At 31.4% G+C, this 16,276-nt stretch overlaps 2 protein-coding genes and 1 pseudogene across 2 annotated transcripts; 2 read left to right on the top strand and 1 right to left on the bottom strand.

Moving 5' to 3' along the window:
* Positions 1 to 5,830: 5,830 nt before the first annotated feature.
* On the top strand, positions 5,831 to 6,236 carry LOC148549914 (snakin-1-like; annotated as a pseudogene).
* A 90-nt stretch (positions 6,237 to 6,326) lies between these two features.
* Positions 6,327 to 9,856, top strand: LOC107614275 (pumilio homolog 12). The gene is made up of 5 exons (XM_016316499.3): positions 6,327 to 7,048; positions 8,305 to 8,467; positions 8,900 to 9,063; positions 9,184 to 9,448; positions 9,611 to 9,856. The coding sequence occupies exons 1-5, from the start codon at positions 6,432 to 6,434 to the stop codon at positions 9,725 to 9,727; spliced, it is 1,326 nt and encodes a 441-aa protein (XP_016171985.2). The 5' UTR covers positions 6,327 to 6,431; the 3' UTR covers positions 9,728 to 9,856.
* A 782-nt stretch (positions 9,857 to 10,638) lies between these two features.
* LOC107614320 (thioredoxin domain-containing protein 9 homolog) lies at positions 10,639 to 12,062 on the bottom strand. The gene is made up of 3 exons (XM_016316530.3): positions 11,763 to 12,062; positions 11,117 to 11,275; positions 10,639 to 10,974 (listed from the first exon to the last, which is right to left on the bottom strand). The coding sequence occupies exons 1-3, from the start codon at positions 12,060 to 12,062 to the stop codon at positions 10,801 to 10,803; spliced, it is 633 nt and encodes a 210-aa protein (XP_016172016.1). The 3' UTR covers positions 10,639 to 10,800.
* Positions 12,063 to 16,276: the final 4,214 nt, after the last annotated feature.

Here is a 16,276-nt window from a genome sequence, read left to right as displayed (position 1 = left end):
AGTGAGTGTTTGAGTGAAAAGAATCCATGTTTGTTTGAAAGCGAGAGTTTTGAGAGAAAAGATGAGAATAGTGAAAGAGAGGAGTCAATGAGTGACAAAGAAACTGAAAGCAATAAACACACTTGTGAGAGAGATCTAGAAAGTTCTAGCTTAGACAAGAGTGCATTAGTATCATTGAATTCCACGGAATCCTTAGTTTTTCATACATCTAACCATGAAATTCCTAGTGTTTTTATATCAACTTTTCCAGGCTTTGTAGATTCACTGATCAATTATGGAAGCATTAATATGGATGAAAAAAAAGGAAGACAAATTGCACACTTTGGATAAGATGGTGAATGTATGGTTGAAAAGATTGAACTGGCACACATGAAGGACATAGCTACAATTCAGTGGGTAGAGAAAAGTCATCAAACCATGGTATTTAAACTTGGAGATTGAGTTTGGATTCTTTGGAGGGACGAAGAGCATCTCATGCAGGATTTGAGGAGGAATCTTTTTGAGGAGGGAACGAATGATACGTGGTCAGGAGGGCATTTTCGTCATCTTAGAGTTAAGAGATGGAATGGTAATCTTGTCATATTCAAGGATCTGAATACTAGAAGAACTGTACCATACCAGTCTTGGACATCAAAAAGACCAAGAGTCCGTCTCAAAAAGTGGTGCTGAAAGGGCGACAACTCAGTGGTGCTGAAAGGGTGACAACTCATAACAGGACAGCAAGAATCCCAATAATGCTTTTCAAATTCAATGAGAGGCGTAATTTATTATTAATTTTTGAATTTTTAGGCATTTATGTTAGTTTGTTTTGTTGTTAGAGTTTGTTGAAAGATTTGAATTACTCCTGATTTGCTTAGTAGTATTTTTAGGGATTTTAAATTTAAATCAAATCTGATCTAATCTAATAAGATCAAATCTGAATTAAATTAGTTATCATATCTTTAGGATTTTAAAATTTAAATCAAATCTGATCTAATCCAATAAGATCAAATTTGATTTAAATTAATTATTTTATCTTTTAGTTAGTTTGTTAGGTGCCTATTTAAACACCTTTGGTGAAACAATTTACATAACTTTTGATGAATAAATTTTCAGTTACTTTTAAGCACGTTTTTATTGTGTGAGGAGTGAGGTGAGTGATTTGCTTTGCTTGTTGCATGGAGAAGATTGAGTGATTTAATTTTCATCCCTATGATATAGGTTGTCAAGGACAAGTTCTTTGAAGGTCTAGTAGGGAGCTCCTTCCGGTGACTTAGGTTGCTAAGAACAGGTTTCTTAGAGGTCTAGTAGGAAAAATATTTATCTATCTTTTATGTTTCTGCAGTGTCTCTTTACGCCAATAAATTCCTCTTCTTAAATGCCATTCTTTTCTTATCCCCCTTCCATTAGGATTTTATTACTTTAAATGTATTAAACCCTTAATGCCCAACATAATTCTTATAACTCATAAAGTCCATTGGGCTAAGTCAGGACAGCAAGAAATCCAATAATGCTTTTTAAATTTAATGAGAGGCATAATTTATTATTAATTTTCGAATTTTTAGGCATTTATGTTAGTTTGTTTTGTTGTTAGAGTTTGTTGAAAGATTTGAATTACTCTTGATTTACTTAATAGTATTTTTAGGAATTTTAAATTTAAATCAAATCTGATATAATCTAATAAGATCAAATCTGATTTAAATTAGTTATCATATCTTTAGGATTTTAAAATTTAAATCAAATCCGATTTAAATTAGTTATTTTATCTTTTAATTAGTTTGTTTGGTGCCTATTTAAACACCTTTGGTGAAACAATTTACATAACTTTTGATGAATAAATTTTCAGTTGCTTTTAAGCATGTTTTTATTGTGTGAGGAGTGAGGTGAGTGATTTGCTTCGCTTGTTGCATGGAGAAGATTGAGTGATTCAATTTTCATCTCTCTGATCTAGGTTGTCAAGGAAAAGTTCTTTGAAGGTCTAGTAGAGAGCCCCTTCCAGTGACCTAAGTTGTTAAGAACAGATTTTTTAGAGGTCTAATAGAAAAAATTTTTATTTATCTTTTATGTTTCTGCAATGTCTCTTTAGGCCAACAAATTCTTCTTTTTAAATGTCATTCTTTTCTTATCCCCTTTCATTAAAATTTTATTACTTTAAATGTATTAAACCCTTAATGCCCAACATAATTCTTATAATTAATCCTTGTCATTCAATCTACTTTAAAATATTAAGAATCTTTATAACTAAAATTTTACATCTTAAAATAGTATCTTTGTATATGGATCGAGTTAGTTTAGGTTATATAAAAATATAATTTAATTAAAAATTTAATAAACAACTTAAGTAATAAAAAAAATTATAAATAACTAAATAAGTAAATATTTACACTATTATATATTTATATTTGTTAAATATAAAACTATATAATAAAATAAGTTCAGTGAATTATTATTTATTTGTTCTACTCTCAAATATTAATAAACTTTTTATATTATTACATTTGTAAAAGATTAATTTATAATAAAAAATCCAACAAAAAAATAAATTTATAATAAACAACTAAGTAAAAAGATGCAATAATAATAATAATAATAATAATAATAATAATAATAATAATAATAATAATAATAATAAAATTCTACCATAAATTGAGAAATGTTTCGGATCGTTTCCAAACATATTTTCTTTAATATTGATTAGTTAAAAAAATATAAAAGGAAGTATAATATTAAATTATAAAATATCATATCATTCGCATGTAGATTAAGATAAAATACATAACCATATAAAAAATAAATAAATGTTACTAAATATAATATATAGGTAAAAGTTGTATGTCTCTATATTATACACTTCTAATATTACTTGTACATACTAAAATTAAAATATTGTTCTTTTTTTGTTCTTTTTTTTCATAGAACATGCTGGCAACAGCTTAGGATAACAAATGTACAAATAACAAATCAAATTTTATAAAACATTATGTTTATTATTTTTTAAATGTATTTGCTATTTATTTTGTAGATTTTTGTTTTCTGGTTTTATTATAATGGATGTGGTTTATTTTATTGGTGATGTTGTGGATGTATTTTTTTTAATTATTATTTGTGTGTGTGGTAATTTTAGTTTTCTATACATGTATTTTGGTTTTTGAATTTTTTATTAGTATTTTATAGCAAAGATATTATACATGATATTTTGATATATTTGGATAAGAGATGTGACGTGCGTGTATGTATTTTTTTTTTAAACTATGAAACTATTTATATTATTAAAATTAAATTAAATAGTTATATCAAAAAATTTATTAAACAATTTTAAATTACCTTTTTGCACCGCCAAAAAATATTTTTATTTATATTTTTGTGTGTTGGAGTCAGTTTAATTTAATAAAAATAAAATAGATTAATTACATTACTTTTATTTAATCTACTTTTAAATATTAAAAATATTTTATGACTAAAGTTTTATATTTTAAATTAGTATATTTATGTAGATGGAACAACTTTAGATTATATAAAAATATAGGTTAATTAAAAATTTAGTAAACAACTTGAGTAAGAAAAATGATAAATAACATAGCAAATGGAATAACATTTAAAATATAAATTGTGAAAAATAAATGAATAGGCTAAAAAAGATAAGTATTTGAACTTGTCAATGTTCATGAAAAATTTTCGGAGGAACGTGTTTTTCAGTAGAATTTCATTGACAATGAAAAATTTGGACAATGTGTATAATAGGTTTTGAATTTAGTTTAATATAAAAAAAAATTTAAACAGTTATTTCAAAAAATAAGTTTTTTCACTGGCCATCAAACAATCATCCACGTAGTTATTAAAATAAATTTCATTAGAAAAACAATGAAAAATTTTAAGATTGTGTACAATAAGCTGATATATTGGTTCATAGTGGATTAAAAAACAAAAAACACCTCCTAAATTCTAATAACAAAAAACTTTTACTCCCACTTTTCAAATTTTAACAATGTGACACCCCGCAATCCCACCGTCGCACCCATGTCTTTCCTATCTATGCTTTTCCCTTACGTGCCCATTGATGGATGTTCAGTTTAATAGGTTGGTAGATAGTTATTGTAATTCTTACGAGAATGATTAATTTAAGTATATATAATTAACAAATATTGGATACTCATTTCATTAAGTAGCCAGATAGTTATTTTAATTATTAAAAGTTACGAAAAAGATTAAGCTTCTCTAGAGTTTGGAGAAGATTTAAAGTTATGAAAATCCTAAAAATGTAGCCACTCAAATAGATTTTTCAAATTTTGTTCTATAATGTAAAAGCTTTTATGCAAAGAAAGTGAAAGGAAAAATTATTAAAAATGACCGTTAAAAAGATTTAATTATTAAAAAGGACCTTTAATATTAAAATTATTTAAAAGGACTAATTTTATAATATTTTAAAAAAAATATCAAATTTTTTTTGTTAATAAACAAATATATCCTTAGATTATTAGTTATTTATTATTATTTTTTAAAACATATTTTTTTTTAATTATTACGATATTCAAATCCTTAATTTTCATCTATAATTTAAAGACATTTATTATTGTCAATCACAAAACATAAGACTTAAGAGTATATTATTCAAGACTTAATCATTGAATCAAATATAATAATTGGTGCTGATCTAATTGATCTCTGACAGGTAAATAATTGTTTCAGAGTAGCACTAGCTGAAGCCAAAGTGAAACTCCTTTGCCTTACATTGTGAAGATCCCACACCTTCGAACACAAGTTTCAATTTGAACACACAAGTTGTATTTACAACGAATCTCGAGTTTGAATGCAACCAAACCACCTGTCAAATTCAAGCATTTACAATTTGAACTTCCTTAGCTAATTGAATCACTTTGCATCCAAATTAATTTTGGTTTTCTTCTCGAGTACGAACTTCTGCAGCATCTCCGCGCAATCAGGTGACAAGTCTACAGCGGATCCCCTAGGGCATGGACTCAATTCATCCAAAGCTTGTAGAACCAATCAGAGGCGGCGCGGAACAAAGAAGTCGCACTTGTCGATGGTTCGGAGAATGCATTCGACTCTCTCACAGTAATTGAGATTGATGTAGTTGCAGAGGTACGAGTATACAGTTAATCAGTTGATTGAAATGAATCCAATTTGATTTGAATTTGATTATATATCATACTAATTTCACTGATAAAATTTAAATTTAAATTTAAGTTTATTCATAAGAAACTGATTGAATTTGATTCAAAAGAATTTTATTTAAATCAAATCGAGTTAATTATCTTTTATTTGTGAAAATACAAAGACTATACTATTTGAATTATAATTATTTGGTAATTTTATGTCTTTTAACAACAAGATAATAATAAAATTTAAGTTTAAATAAGTTTCTAAACATATTTTTTTGTTTAATCTCTTAAAGTTTGTTTTTGAACCATGAAAATTAAAAAAAAAATTGATTTTAGTCTATGTTATTAGTTTGTTTCACCAATGATAGTTTGTTACGCTAAAATTTAAATAGGTTTTTCCATGCACAATAATAATGCAATTTAAATAAGTTTCAATTATTGCTATACAGTTAGCACTTTTATTTAGTCTTTAGAGGGCATCTATTTAATTTAATTATATAATATTTTATAATGAAATCATATCTATTTTCAAACGCATATATTTATTATTATTATTTTACTGTGACCAAAATATTTTATTTTGTCGCCATGTATGAAGCTGGATCAGTATAAATAAATCCACTTATAACATTGGTAAACACCCCCCCCCCCCCCCAACCCCCCTTTTTGCTGAATTCCTCTACTTTCTAACATGCTTTAATTTACCACCAAACTTAGCAAGTGAAAAAAAAATGAAGCTTATTTTCGCTACACTGCTGCTCTGTTTTCTCTTCTTTTAAGCTCGTCTTTATTGGAACCAGCCACTGCGAAGATGCATGTAAGATTTACAGTCACTGTACCTAACCAAGATCTGTTACTTTGTTTATTGTGGTGTTGAATGAGTTATTTTTCTTTCAATGGCAGCATATTGAGGGAAGAAGTGCTCAGATAGGTGCTCTGTTGCTGGGGTTAAAGTACTGTGGGATTTGCTGCCAAGAGTGCAAATGTGTTCCTTCTGGCACCTATGGGAACAAGCACGAATGCCCTTGCTACAGGGACAAGGTTAACAAGAAGGGAATGTGGAATAATAAATAGCATAACCAATTATTATCTAGAGACTTAAAAAGATATTAAAAATAAAAATTATTTTTTTAATTTAAAAAACTGGTCTTCTCCACTATTCATTCCTAAATCATATTACATAAGATTGCCAAAAAATTAAAAGTAGTTAAGATATGATATCCTTGCTAAATATATATACATATCAACTGCATACCAAAAATTAAAAAAACTAAGCTAAGCCCTGTTTGATAGTTTATTGGAAACCTTAAACTCATTATTCCTTGTTTTCCAATGGTCAACAACAATTCTTCTCAGCCTAATGACTGGTGCTGGGTCAACACTAATCTTGGAGTGGAAGACCTTGATTCTTCCATGGAAAGACTTAGCTTGTCCATCATGTCTCAAGAAAAGTCAGCAGCAGCAAATAGTGTTGACCCTCGTGAATATACTTTGACTCCCTTCACATTGGAGGAAGCTTCTTCTGAGCATGGGAATCAGAATGTTATGAATAACTATAATAATGGGGCCATTGTTCAAGGTGCTCTTCTTACTTCAAGCCATGACTACAACGGCTTCAACAGTATAGAACAAGAGACTCATGATGTTGGGGAATCAGTTGCACAAAGACTCCAAGGTATCAGGGGACACGTGGTTACACTAGCAAGGGATCAGTATGGTTGTCGTTTTCTTCAGGCCATGATTGATGATGGCATTCCCCAAGAAATTGACATGATCCTCGACGAGGTGGAGGATCACACACACGAGCTTATGACCCATCACTTTGGTAATTACTTAATTGAGAAGTTTTTTACCTCAGAAAAGCTCACTTTTAATCAATTTCAAAGGATTTTAAGTTATGTAATCATGGACGTGCAGCAGCTCGAGCATACCTGCATGAACGACCACGGGTAAGTTCTATGTGATTTAATTTTGATTAGGGTTAAGTATTGAAATCGTTTCTAATATTTTAGGGTAAAAATTAAAATCGTTCTCAACTTTTTTTTGTTATTAAAATCATTCTCAATATTACAAAACGTTATAAAATCGTCATTTTTTATTTTAATTTTATTTTTTAGCATATTACCTTTTATTATTAATAAAAATAATATTAAAAAATTAAAACAAAGTTAAGCCCCCTCCCTTTCCCTCCCGTAACTCCCTCACTCACTCACCCCACAAACCCCTCACTCACCCTCCGGTAACCCACTCAGCCCACTCCCTCACCCCCACCCCTCACTCCCTCAAAGAAGAAGAACAAGGCTAACAACAATAACAACAATCACCACGGCGCAAACGGCGAAGACACGGTGCTTATAACGCCGGTGCCAAGGTTCCCGGACAAGAGCGACGACACGGCGGAGAAGGTTGAGCTGAGCGAGGACCGAATGGTGGCAGGGAGCACGAAGGGCTACAGAATGGTGAGGCCAACGAGAGGGGTGGTTGAAGGAGCGTGGTACTTCGAAATTAGGGTTTTACATTTGGGGGAAACAGGGCACACACGGTTGGGGTGGTCCACTGAGAAAGGTGACTTGCAGGCACCGGTTGGTTACGATGGGAATAGTTTTGGGTATAGGGATATTGATGGGAGTAAGGTGCATAAGGCTCTGAGGGAGAAGATTTTTCTTCTCGCCGCCGCCGCCGTCGCGTGGTCATCGGGAGGGGGACCCCGCCGGCGCTGCTTCTTCTTCTGTGAGTGCCTTTGCTTCTTATTTTGTGACTGCCTCTGCTTCTTCCTCTGCTCTGCTTGAACTTCTGCTTCTGAAATTGTAACTTTTGGATCTGAAAACTGAAATTGTAGTTGATGATTATTGAATTATTGTTTATTGAAATTGATGTGATTATTGAAATTGTTATGCTTCTTCTGCCTCCGATTTTTGTGTTGATTTATTTTGTTTTGTGAATGTTGCTGTTAATTTGTTTTGTTATGAGTAATGAATGATTATGGTGGCAGTGGTGATGGTGGTGAGAAAAAGGAGAGGGAGGAGGTGGAAGGAGATTGGGTGAGTGAGGGAGTGGGGGGTGAGGGGGTGGGCTGGGGGTTACGGGAGGATAAGTGAGGGAGTGAGGTGAGGGAGTGAGGGAGATATTATAGTTGAACTGTGTTACGTTTTAGTTGTTATTATGTGGTGCAATTAGTCTGATGCATATAAGGTTGTCTGTGCAGAACTAGGGTAGCACAGAAGATGTTAACAAGTCTGAGAGATCCAGTGCAGATTGCTTATACTGTTAGAAGACTTATGTACATCACTGTGCCACTGCTGAAGAATGCTAATGGCGGTTATGTCATTCAACAGTGCGTGAGAGTTTTCACAGAATCGTGTCAAAAGGTAATGAAACAGTACCCTATATATACACATGATTTATCTGCTATGTTTTCTTATATGATTACATGCATTGTTGCACTAGACTCAATAGGATTATCTTTTTTAATAGACCTTTAATTGAAACGGTTCTGCTATTTTATGATTTAAAGTTGGTGCCTTTCGTTTTAGTGCCGAACTTACCTTTTATCTTTTAAGGTGAATACCAAATAATAATGGAGTTTGACTACAAAATAACTTGTTCATCTAGTATTTCTCTTTCCCAATTGATGGAATGAGTTATACAGTAGTCTATTAGACAATTGTCACTGCATCTAAGAATGAAACCTTTTTTTTCTACTTTTGAAAACTTATATACCTTCTTAGGAGTTGCAAATTCTATGATTTATTGTTGTGCAAAAAGTTTGAAAAAAATATGTAAATGAAATTTTTTGTTAGGTTATTTTCGATGAAATAGCAAGGAATTGTGTAGATGTTGCAACAGACAAAAAGGGGTGTTCTGTAATTCAGAAATGTATGGCCCATGGCGCGGGAGTCCCCATACTGTTACTAGTTAAAAGCATAATATTAAACTCAGGAATACTCTCAGCAGATCCATTTGGGTTAGAACTCTTCTATTGAACAGTTTGTTCTTTAACCTTAATTCCTTCATCAAATATATCTAAATCTATATTGTATAGTTTAATTTCTCTCTAAAGTTGAGTTTCTTCTTGTGACTGTAGAAACTATGTGGTGCAGTATATAATTAAAAGGAATATACTAGAGCCACCTGTAACTAAAATGATAGTACAACATCTTCGCGGTCGCTATGCTGAACTCTCTATGAACAGGCATGCGAGCCATGTAATAGAGGTATTGTTTAGACATTCTGACCCCACCGATGTTGCCATTATAATTATGGAGCTCGTCAACAGCCCCGACTTTGTCAATCTCCTTCGACATTATTATGGGAATTATGTTGCTCAGAGAGCATTGCAATTTTCCACGGTATTTCTAACCTTTTTTGTTGTTACACGCACTGTTTTTTTTTTTTTGTCAAATTAACTTTATCATTGAACATTCTAGAATGGGTCTACAAAACTTATGTCGAAATATTTGTTTACTATTTACCTTTTTTTTTTTTCCCCTTCCCTTCTGTTTGTATTGCAGGGCGTTACGCATAGAACGCTTGTACATAGAATTTTGTCAAATTACGCATATCTGCATGCCCATCCCTACGGTGAAAGGGTCCTAACATGTATCAAAGGAATCAGGTGGCCTGCGTAAGGAATGGATTTATAATGTACCACATGTATGTTGTGTTTAGAGTGCGTTTGGCTTTAAAAGTTTTTTTTTTGAGATATTAACTTATGAAAAGTAATAATATTCATGTCTGATGTAATTTTTAAAATTAAATTATAGTTTTTTAAGAAGCTATTTAAGTATTTATAGAGAAGTTAAAAAAATGACTTCTCATAATAAAAAGTTTTTTATCACATTTCTTTTAAAAAAAATATTTTTAGAATTAAAAAATCAAATACAAAATAACTTATTTATAAATTACTTTTAATATAAGTATTTATTATTTAAGTTATTTTTAAAAAAAAAATATTAATTAAGTTGTTTACTCAAATTAGGCATAGTCTGTTGTAAACAATTATGATGTTTGATTAAATAAGTTTTGGACACTTAATTTAGTAACTTTGACTAAATTATCATGTAATAATTCTTTATTAATTTTATATGAAAACAACTGTATGTTAATTTCTATCATAGTATAAGATATTTATTTTTTGGTTTTGGTTCTTATAATTTTGTTTATGCATTAAAATTTAAAAATTATCTATATTATAGTCTCTATAATTATTTTATTCCATTAAGTATTGACGAAAAACATTAAACATCAATGTAGAAAGTTATCCGATAATGTAACATAAAATTATAATAGACAATTTTAAAATTTTATTGAACCAAAAGTAAAAAACAAATATTTATAAATACCTAAACCTTATTTAGATCCCAAACTATAGTTATACGGCTTTAAGGTATACCGGCGGCATGATATTTGTAAAACCTCATGCTAAGCTAGTTAGCTAATTAGCTTTTATCTGTCTGTTAGAGTGATGGTTCATTTTTTTTTTCTCAAATAGTGTAAAAAACCTTGGCACGAAATGATCTCTTGGATATCATAAAATACATTGACACCTGAATAATTCAATATATATAGGATAGGTTGGAAAATACAAGATAGGATAGGATTAGCATCATTAGTACAATTCGCATAAAATTCAAAAGATAAGTTAGGCAATTTAGGTACCACAACAAAGCCACCATAAAATTCACCCAACAGGAAATACAACTCATTCGGAATCCGATGAGTCTGCTGTTGAGCTCTGCCGAACACTTCTTTTAGTTTGCGCACTTGACCTTGATGAAGATTCACCCTCAAAAAAGATTACTTGAGCTTTAGCCAATCTCTCTTCCAAATCCTCTGTGCTAAATTCATCAGTCCCACCAAGTTCGTCGAATCCCACCTGTTTACATGCCATTATGAGATTAAAGGGAGTAAAATTATAAATGAATAGGAATTAGAGACAGGTAACTATTTCTGTCCAAAAGACCAAAAACAGTGGCATTATATATCACAACCAACACCAAGGTGGTTCAAATACATACCACATAGTCATCCACTTTGGCATTCTTAATGAGGGCAAGAGTTGGAAGAACAATGATCTTGAGCTTCTCAGCCAAAAAAGGACTCTTTTCAGCATTAATTTTCACAAAACGAGTCTCGATATGCTGCTTTGCCAATATACTCAAATGTTTATCAACCACCTGCAATGAACTGTTTCATTGAACTGTTTCATTGAACTGTTTCTCTGGCATATAATTTGTACATTGTAGAGAATAGAAAAACCAAAAGACCATATGTAAAAGGTTAAACCTTATGAAACCACACTTGCAATTCAGCTTTAACAATGAATCATAAACGACTATCGAAAATTCGGCTCCTACGCAGCAAAACTAATAACTTGTTAACTTTCGTTGATAAGAAAACTCAGAAACCACCTTAGTTTCGCTATTTGGCATTCAATTTAAAATTTTTATGCAAAACCTCGTCATTTGACATGATAATTTGAAGGAATGAGGGAAGAAAAAAGCGAAGGTGAAATCTTTCAGAACTAAGCTAACCGAATTAACAGTAATCTATCTCAGTTCCAACTTGTAAGATCACGAATCACGTTCAATTTTTACATACATTATCCAAATCATCATCATTTGGAAGAGAATAATGCATTGATATGAAGTGAAGAAATTCTACCTTGCAGGGCCAGTTTTCGCGGTAGAAATGGCAGACGACGCGCTCGCTGGCCTTGACGACGGAGAAGAAGTCCTTTTCGGAAGGGATCTCGGTGTATTCGCCGTGTCCGAGGGAGATCCAACGGCTGCGCTTCTCGGCCATCTTCTTCATCTGTTGGAGGCGGCGCTCTCTCAGGGCTTCTAGGTCATCAGCGTCTAGGCGGTCGAGGGCGGCGATCTCATCGTCGATCTTGTCCTCAACGGCCTGCGCCACCGTCAGCACTTGCTTCTCTATCACCTCCTCAATCTTCGCCTTATCCATCTTCTTCTGCTTTCAAATCTCAAATCAGAACCGACCCGGCAATCGAACTGGGTCACCCCCGACTGACCCGGTTACAATCGATCGGAGGCAAGATGCGCAAGCAGAGGCGGACGGAGAGAAGAAGGACTTGCGCCACACCTATAACGGCGACGGTGATGAACCAGAGGACGGCGAGACTGGAAGCGTGAGGGAAATGAGACAGTCTGAGAGATCGAGATCCAGGAGGGTGGCAGGGACGAACGATTTTAGTAAATGGGCTAAACGCCTAAACTTTTTTGAATTTGGAGCAGAAGAAAAATCTGTAAATAAATAATTATATATATGTGAAAATAAAAATAGGAGCAGCAAAAAAATTAAAAGGATCAAAAGGGGAAGAAGATCGGCAGTGAAGCAGGGGAAAAATCTGAAAAACGGAAGAGAGCAAGAGGGATTGATTTTTTTTTTTTTGTCAGCGGATTGATTTTGTTTAGTTTCTCATGTCTACATGGCCTGGAGTTTATTTGGGCCCATTATTTTTTTCCCCTTTTATTAACATTTTATTTCTACAACATCTATTTAATTTAATTTTTTCATACCAAAAACAATTAGTTTTATATTCTTATGATAAGTTACACGTTTTTAAATACTAATGTAGATTAATTATAATATAATCTAAAATAAATATATGCTATAAGATATATTGTGTTTAAACAAAATAATTTTAAAATGACTAAAATTTTAAAATTCTTAATACATTTAAATAAAATTTAAAAATTAAAAATTGCTACTAAATTTTACTTAAATGATTATAATTATAATATAACAATAATATAAAATTTATAGTCGAAACTTATAATTTAACATGCTAATTAATACGATAAGAATATAACTTAATTATTTGTATTTGTGTTTTTTGTGTTTATTCATTATTTTATTATAAAACAATTTTTTCGATTGAACTAATAAATCATTAAATCAATAACCATTAAATAAATATGTTTTATAATTTTATATTATAGCAATAAACATGTTCTATATTTTTTATTGTGTTGATGATTTATTGATTATTTTTTATTGTGTTGATGAGAGATGTTATTAATTTTATTGTAAAATAGTTTTTTCGGTTAAATTTGAACTAACAACTAAAATAGTTCGATAACCGATCCGATTCTCAGAAGCTTGATATATATATATATATATATATATATATATATATATATATATATTAAGGAAAAATTCTTATAAATAAAGGTGTAAATTATTCCGGATTAAATATTAAAAAAAATAATTTCATTGATTATACATATATTATTTGATTTATTTTTAATGTATATTTTATAAAAATAATTTATTTAATAACTAATTTTTGGTATATACATAGTATAATTATTAGATGGTACATAATAAAAGTTGAGTTCAGATAACTTTTTCACTTTATTTCTGATTCTTTACTTATTGGTGAATTCTTGGGAAAAAGTAGAAAAGTTATCTGAACTCAACTTTTTGTCTATGATCTTTCACATTTTATGAGTAACTTTGCAGCTACGAAAAATGTAGAGTAAAAATTTATATAAAAATCTACAAATATTGCATAAATTATCCGAAGTCACATGTCTTTTAAAACAGAGCTCATTAGTAAGCCGTGCTTTCTTAGCAACTAACAAACAAAAGTTTCGAATTCTTTAGAATTTTTCAAGGTTCCAAATTTTAAAGTAAAGTTCGGTCTTGTCATGCTTCGAGAAATTTAAGTAGATAGTACAAACTGATCTAATAGTAAACAAACTATTAGAATTTTGAAGTCGCATAACTATATTCTCTCCTAAATTTGGCTCTAGCATCTTTAAGACAATGAAAATGGGTCGCCAGTCCTGCTACCTAGATTATTTCTTTATCAATAATAGATTTACTATTGTAATTCTTTTTTAGTGAGTGTACATAAAGAGTACATAGTATATAAGGTGTAATAATTCAACAAATATTTTCTAAGGGGATTTTTCATTCTCTTTAACAATGAGAAGAACTTATTTTTCTCCCTCTCTTAATCCCTTCTGGTTCATCAAACCATCAACATCACAGCTTGAGCAGCTTAGGGCATGAGATTTTCTTCATGTTGCGGTGAGCGTGGAGAGCAACCAAGCTGTGAATTGAAATCCAATCAAATTTTGCCATTTTCTTTCTATCCCTAATTTTTCTTTCGACATTTTCTTTTCCCCATTCTTACCTCTCCCTTCAAACTCATCCAATAGAGTTTGATGAGAGGTTATTTCGCAAGATTCTTTCTTGGTGAACATAGTTGTTCCGATCAACGAGTTGGAAGGAAGAAGGTCTGAATCCCTATTACTCTATGATTCATTGATTTCTCAAAATGGCGAACATGGTAAACAGATCCTCCCATTGTAGAGGTTATGGAGCTACATTGGCTTGCTCTCATTGTAACAAGCAAGGCCACACATACTCCTCCTATTTCTATCAACGGCATCAACATAACACCACCATCAATTACGTGATCACTGAGGGGCATGATGATATACTCAGTGACAAACAATCCCAGCTCAATTGTCTCCAAGAGAATACTGGAACATCAAGATCTAGGTTCAGTCCAGAGCAAAGATTTGTCTTGTTAGAGTTGATCAAAGACAAAAGTGTGCAGCAACAACCTCATAATGCAAATCAAATTTTGACTAATCCCATTCAGACTTCCACTCCAGGTAAAACCATTGCATTGCATTTTAATGCGAGAATTATGAGTATTATCACTCCAAAATCTGTACTATGGGTAATTGATTCCGGTGCAACAGATCATGTGACTTTTGATTTAAAAGATTTTGCAAGTTTTCAAAATATTACTCCAATCAATGTGATATTGCCAAATAGGACAAAAATTGTTAGCACCATTATTGGCACAATCACATTCTCTAAAAATTATTTTCTCAAAAATATTTTATACATTTCTTCTTTTGATTTTAAACTGATCTCTGTGTCAAAGTTAACCTCAAACTTATATTGTCAACTGTTAATCAATGATAAGTGTTGTGAGATACAAGATCGATCCACATCAAAGATGATTGGCATTGTTGAGTGTATAGAAGGGTTATATACAATGAATAAAGAACCAGAATTCTCTCACTTTCTACCTCTTCTAACAAAGCAAGCTTCATTGGCGGCAACTACGACTACTACTCATCCCACCACACCTTCACACAATGAGCACAACAACATTTGGCATCTTCGATTAGGACACATACCCATGCATAAATTAATTTTTCTGAAGAAGTATTATCCTTTTATAGATTGTATTGTTTCAAAACTTCCTTGTGATTCATGTCATTTTGCAAAACAAAAGAAATTATCTTTTAATCTTAAATTCTTAATACAACTGAAATAAAAGATTGTTTTGACTTAGTTCATATGGATATCTGGGGTCCTATTTCTGTCCCTTCCAATGGAGGACATAGATATTTTTTGACTGTGGTGGATGGTAAGAGCATATTCACTTGGATTTTTTTTATGAAAACCAAATCTGAAGCATCACAATTAGTTATTAATTTTGTGAATTTTGTCAGATTACAATTTGATAAACAAGTTAAGAGTATAAGGACTGACAATGGGTCAAAGTTCACTCTAAAATCCTTTTTTGCATCAACTGAAATCTTACACCAAACTTCTTGTGTAGAAACATCAGAGCAAAACGGAATTGTAGAGAGAAAACACCAGCATATTTTAGGTATTGCTAGAACACTACTATTTCAATCAGGAATTTCATATTGTTTTTGGTAATAAACAGTTGCTCACGCCATTCACCTAATTAATAGGCTGCCCAGCACTAACTTGGATAATGCTAGTCCTTACAAGCTTTTGTATGGTAACTTACCTGACCTTTCACATTTAAGAGTATTTGGTTCTCTTGCATATGCCTCCACATTAACAAATTCAAGAACAAAATTAGACCCAAGAGCTAGAAAAACAGCTTTTCTCGGTTTTAAATTAGGAACAAAGAGTTTTCGACTTATTGATTTAAAATCAAAGAAAATTTTCATATCCAGAAATGTAACTTTTTATGAAACTCACTTTCCATTTTTACATTCCACTAGCACTGACATTTCTGTGGTACCCACTCGTACTCCACAACGCATTGATCTTTTTCAATATGATACCCCTCAAGCTCAATGCACTCACCAATTTTCTCACATACCATTGCACCCATTACCACACCACACACTAACAATGCACTTACA

Source organism: Arachis ipaensis, chromosome B8 (genome assembly GCF_059453495.1).
Source record: "Arachis ipaensis isolate K30076 ecotype BB chromosome B8, ASM5945349v1, whole genome shotgun sequence".
Lineage (NCBI taxonomy): Eukaryota > Viridiplantae > Streptophyta > Magnoliopsida > Fabales > Fabaceae > Arachis > Arachis ipaensis.
This window is presented reverse-complemented; position numbering and strand designations above follow the sequence as displayed.

What these genes read in the sequence shown, in the direction of transcription:
- LOC107614275 (XM_016316499.3), top strand. Translation starts at nt 6,432, where the DNA reads ATGGTCAACAACAATTCTTCTCAGCCTAATGACTGGTGCTGGGTCAAC. An exon ending in CTCTCAGCAGATCCATTTGG is followed by an intron (nt 9,064 to 9,183) that starts GTTAGAACTCTT and finishes TTGTGACTGTAG; the next exon opens with AAACTATGTGGTGCAGTATA. An exon ending in GAGCATTGCAATTTTCCACG is followed by an intron (nt 9,449 to 9,610) that starts GTATTTCTAACC and finishes TTTGTATTGCAG; the next exon opens with GGCGTTACGCATAGAACGCT.
- LOC107614320 (XM_016316530.3), bottom strand. Translation starts at nt 12,062, where the DNA reads ATGGATAAGGCGAAGATTGAGGAGGTGATAGAGAAGCAAGTGCTGACG. An exon ending in GCGAAAACTGGCCCTGCAAG is followed by an intron (nt 11,276 to 11,762) that starts GTAGAATTTCTT and finishes AGTTCATTGCAG; the next exon opens with GTGGTTGATAAACATTTGAG. An exon ending in CCAAAGTGGATGACTATGTG is followed by an intron (nt 10,975 to 11,116) that starts GTATGTATTTGA and finishes GCATGTAAACAG; the next exon opens with GTGGGATTCGACGAACTTGG.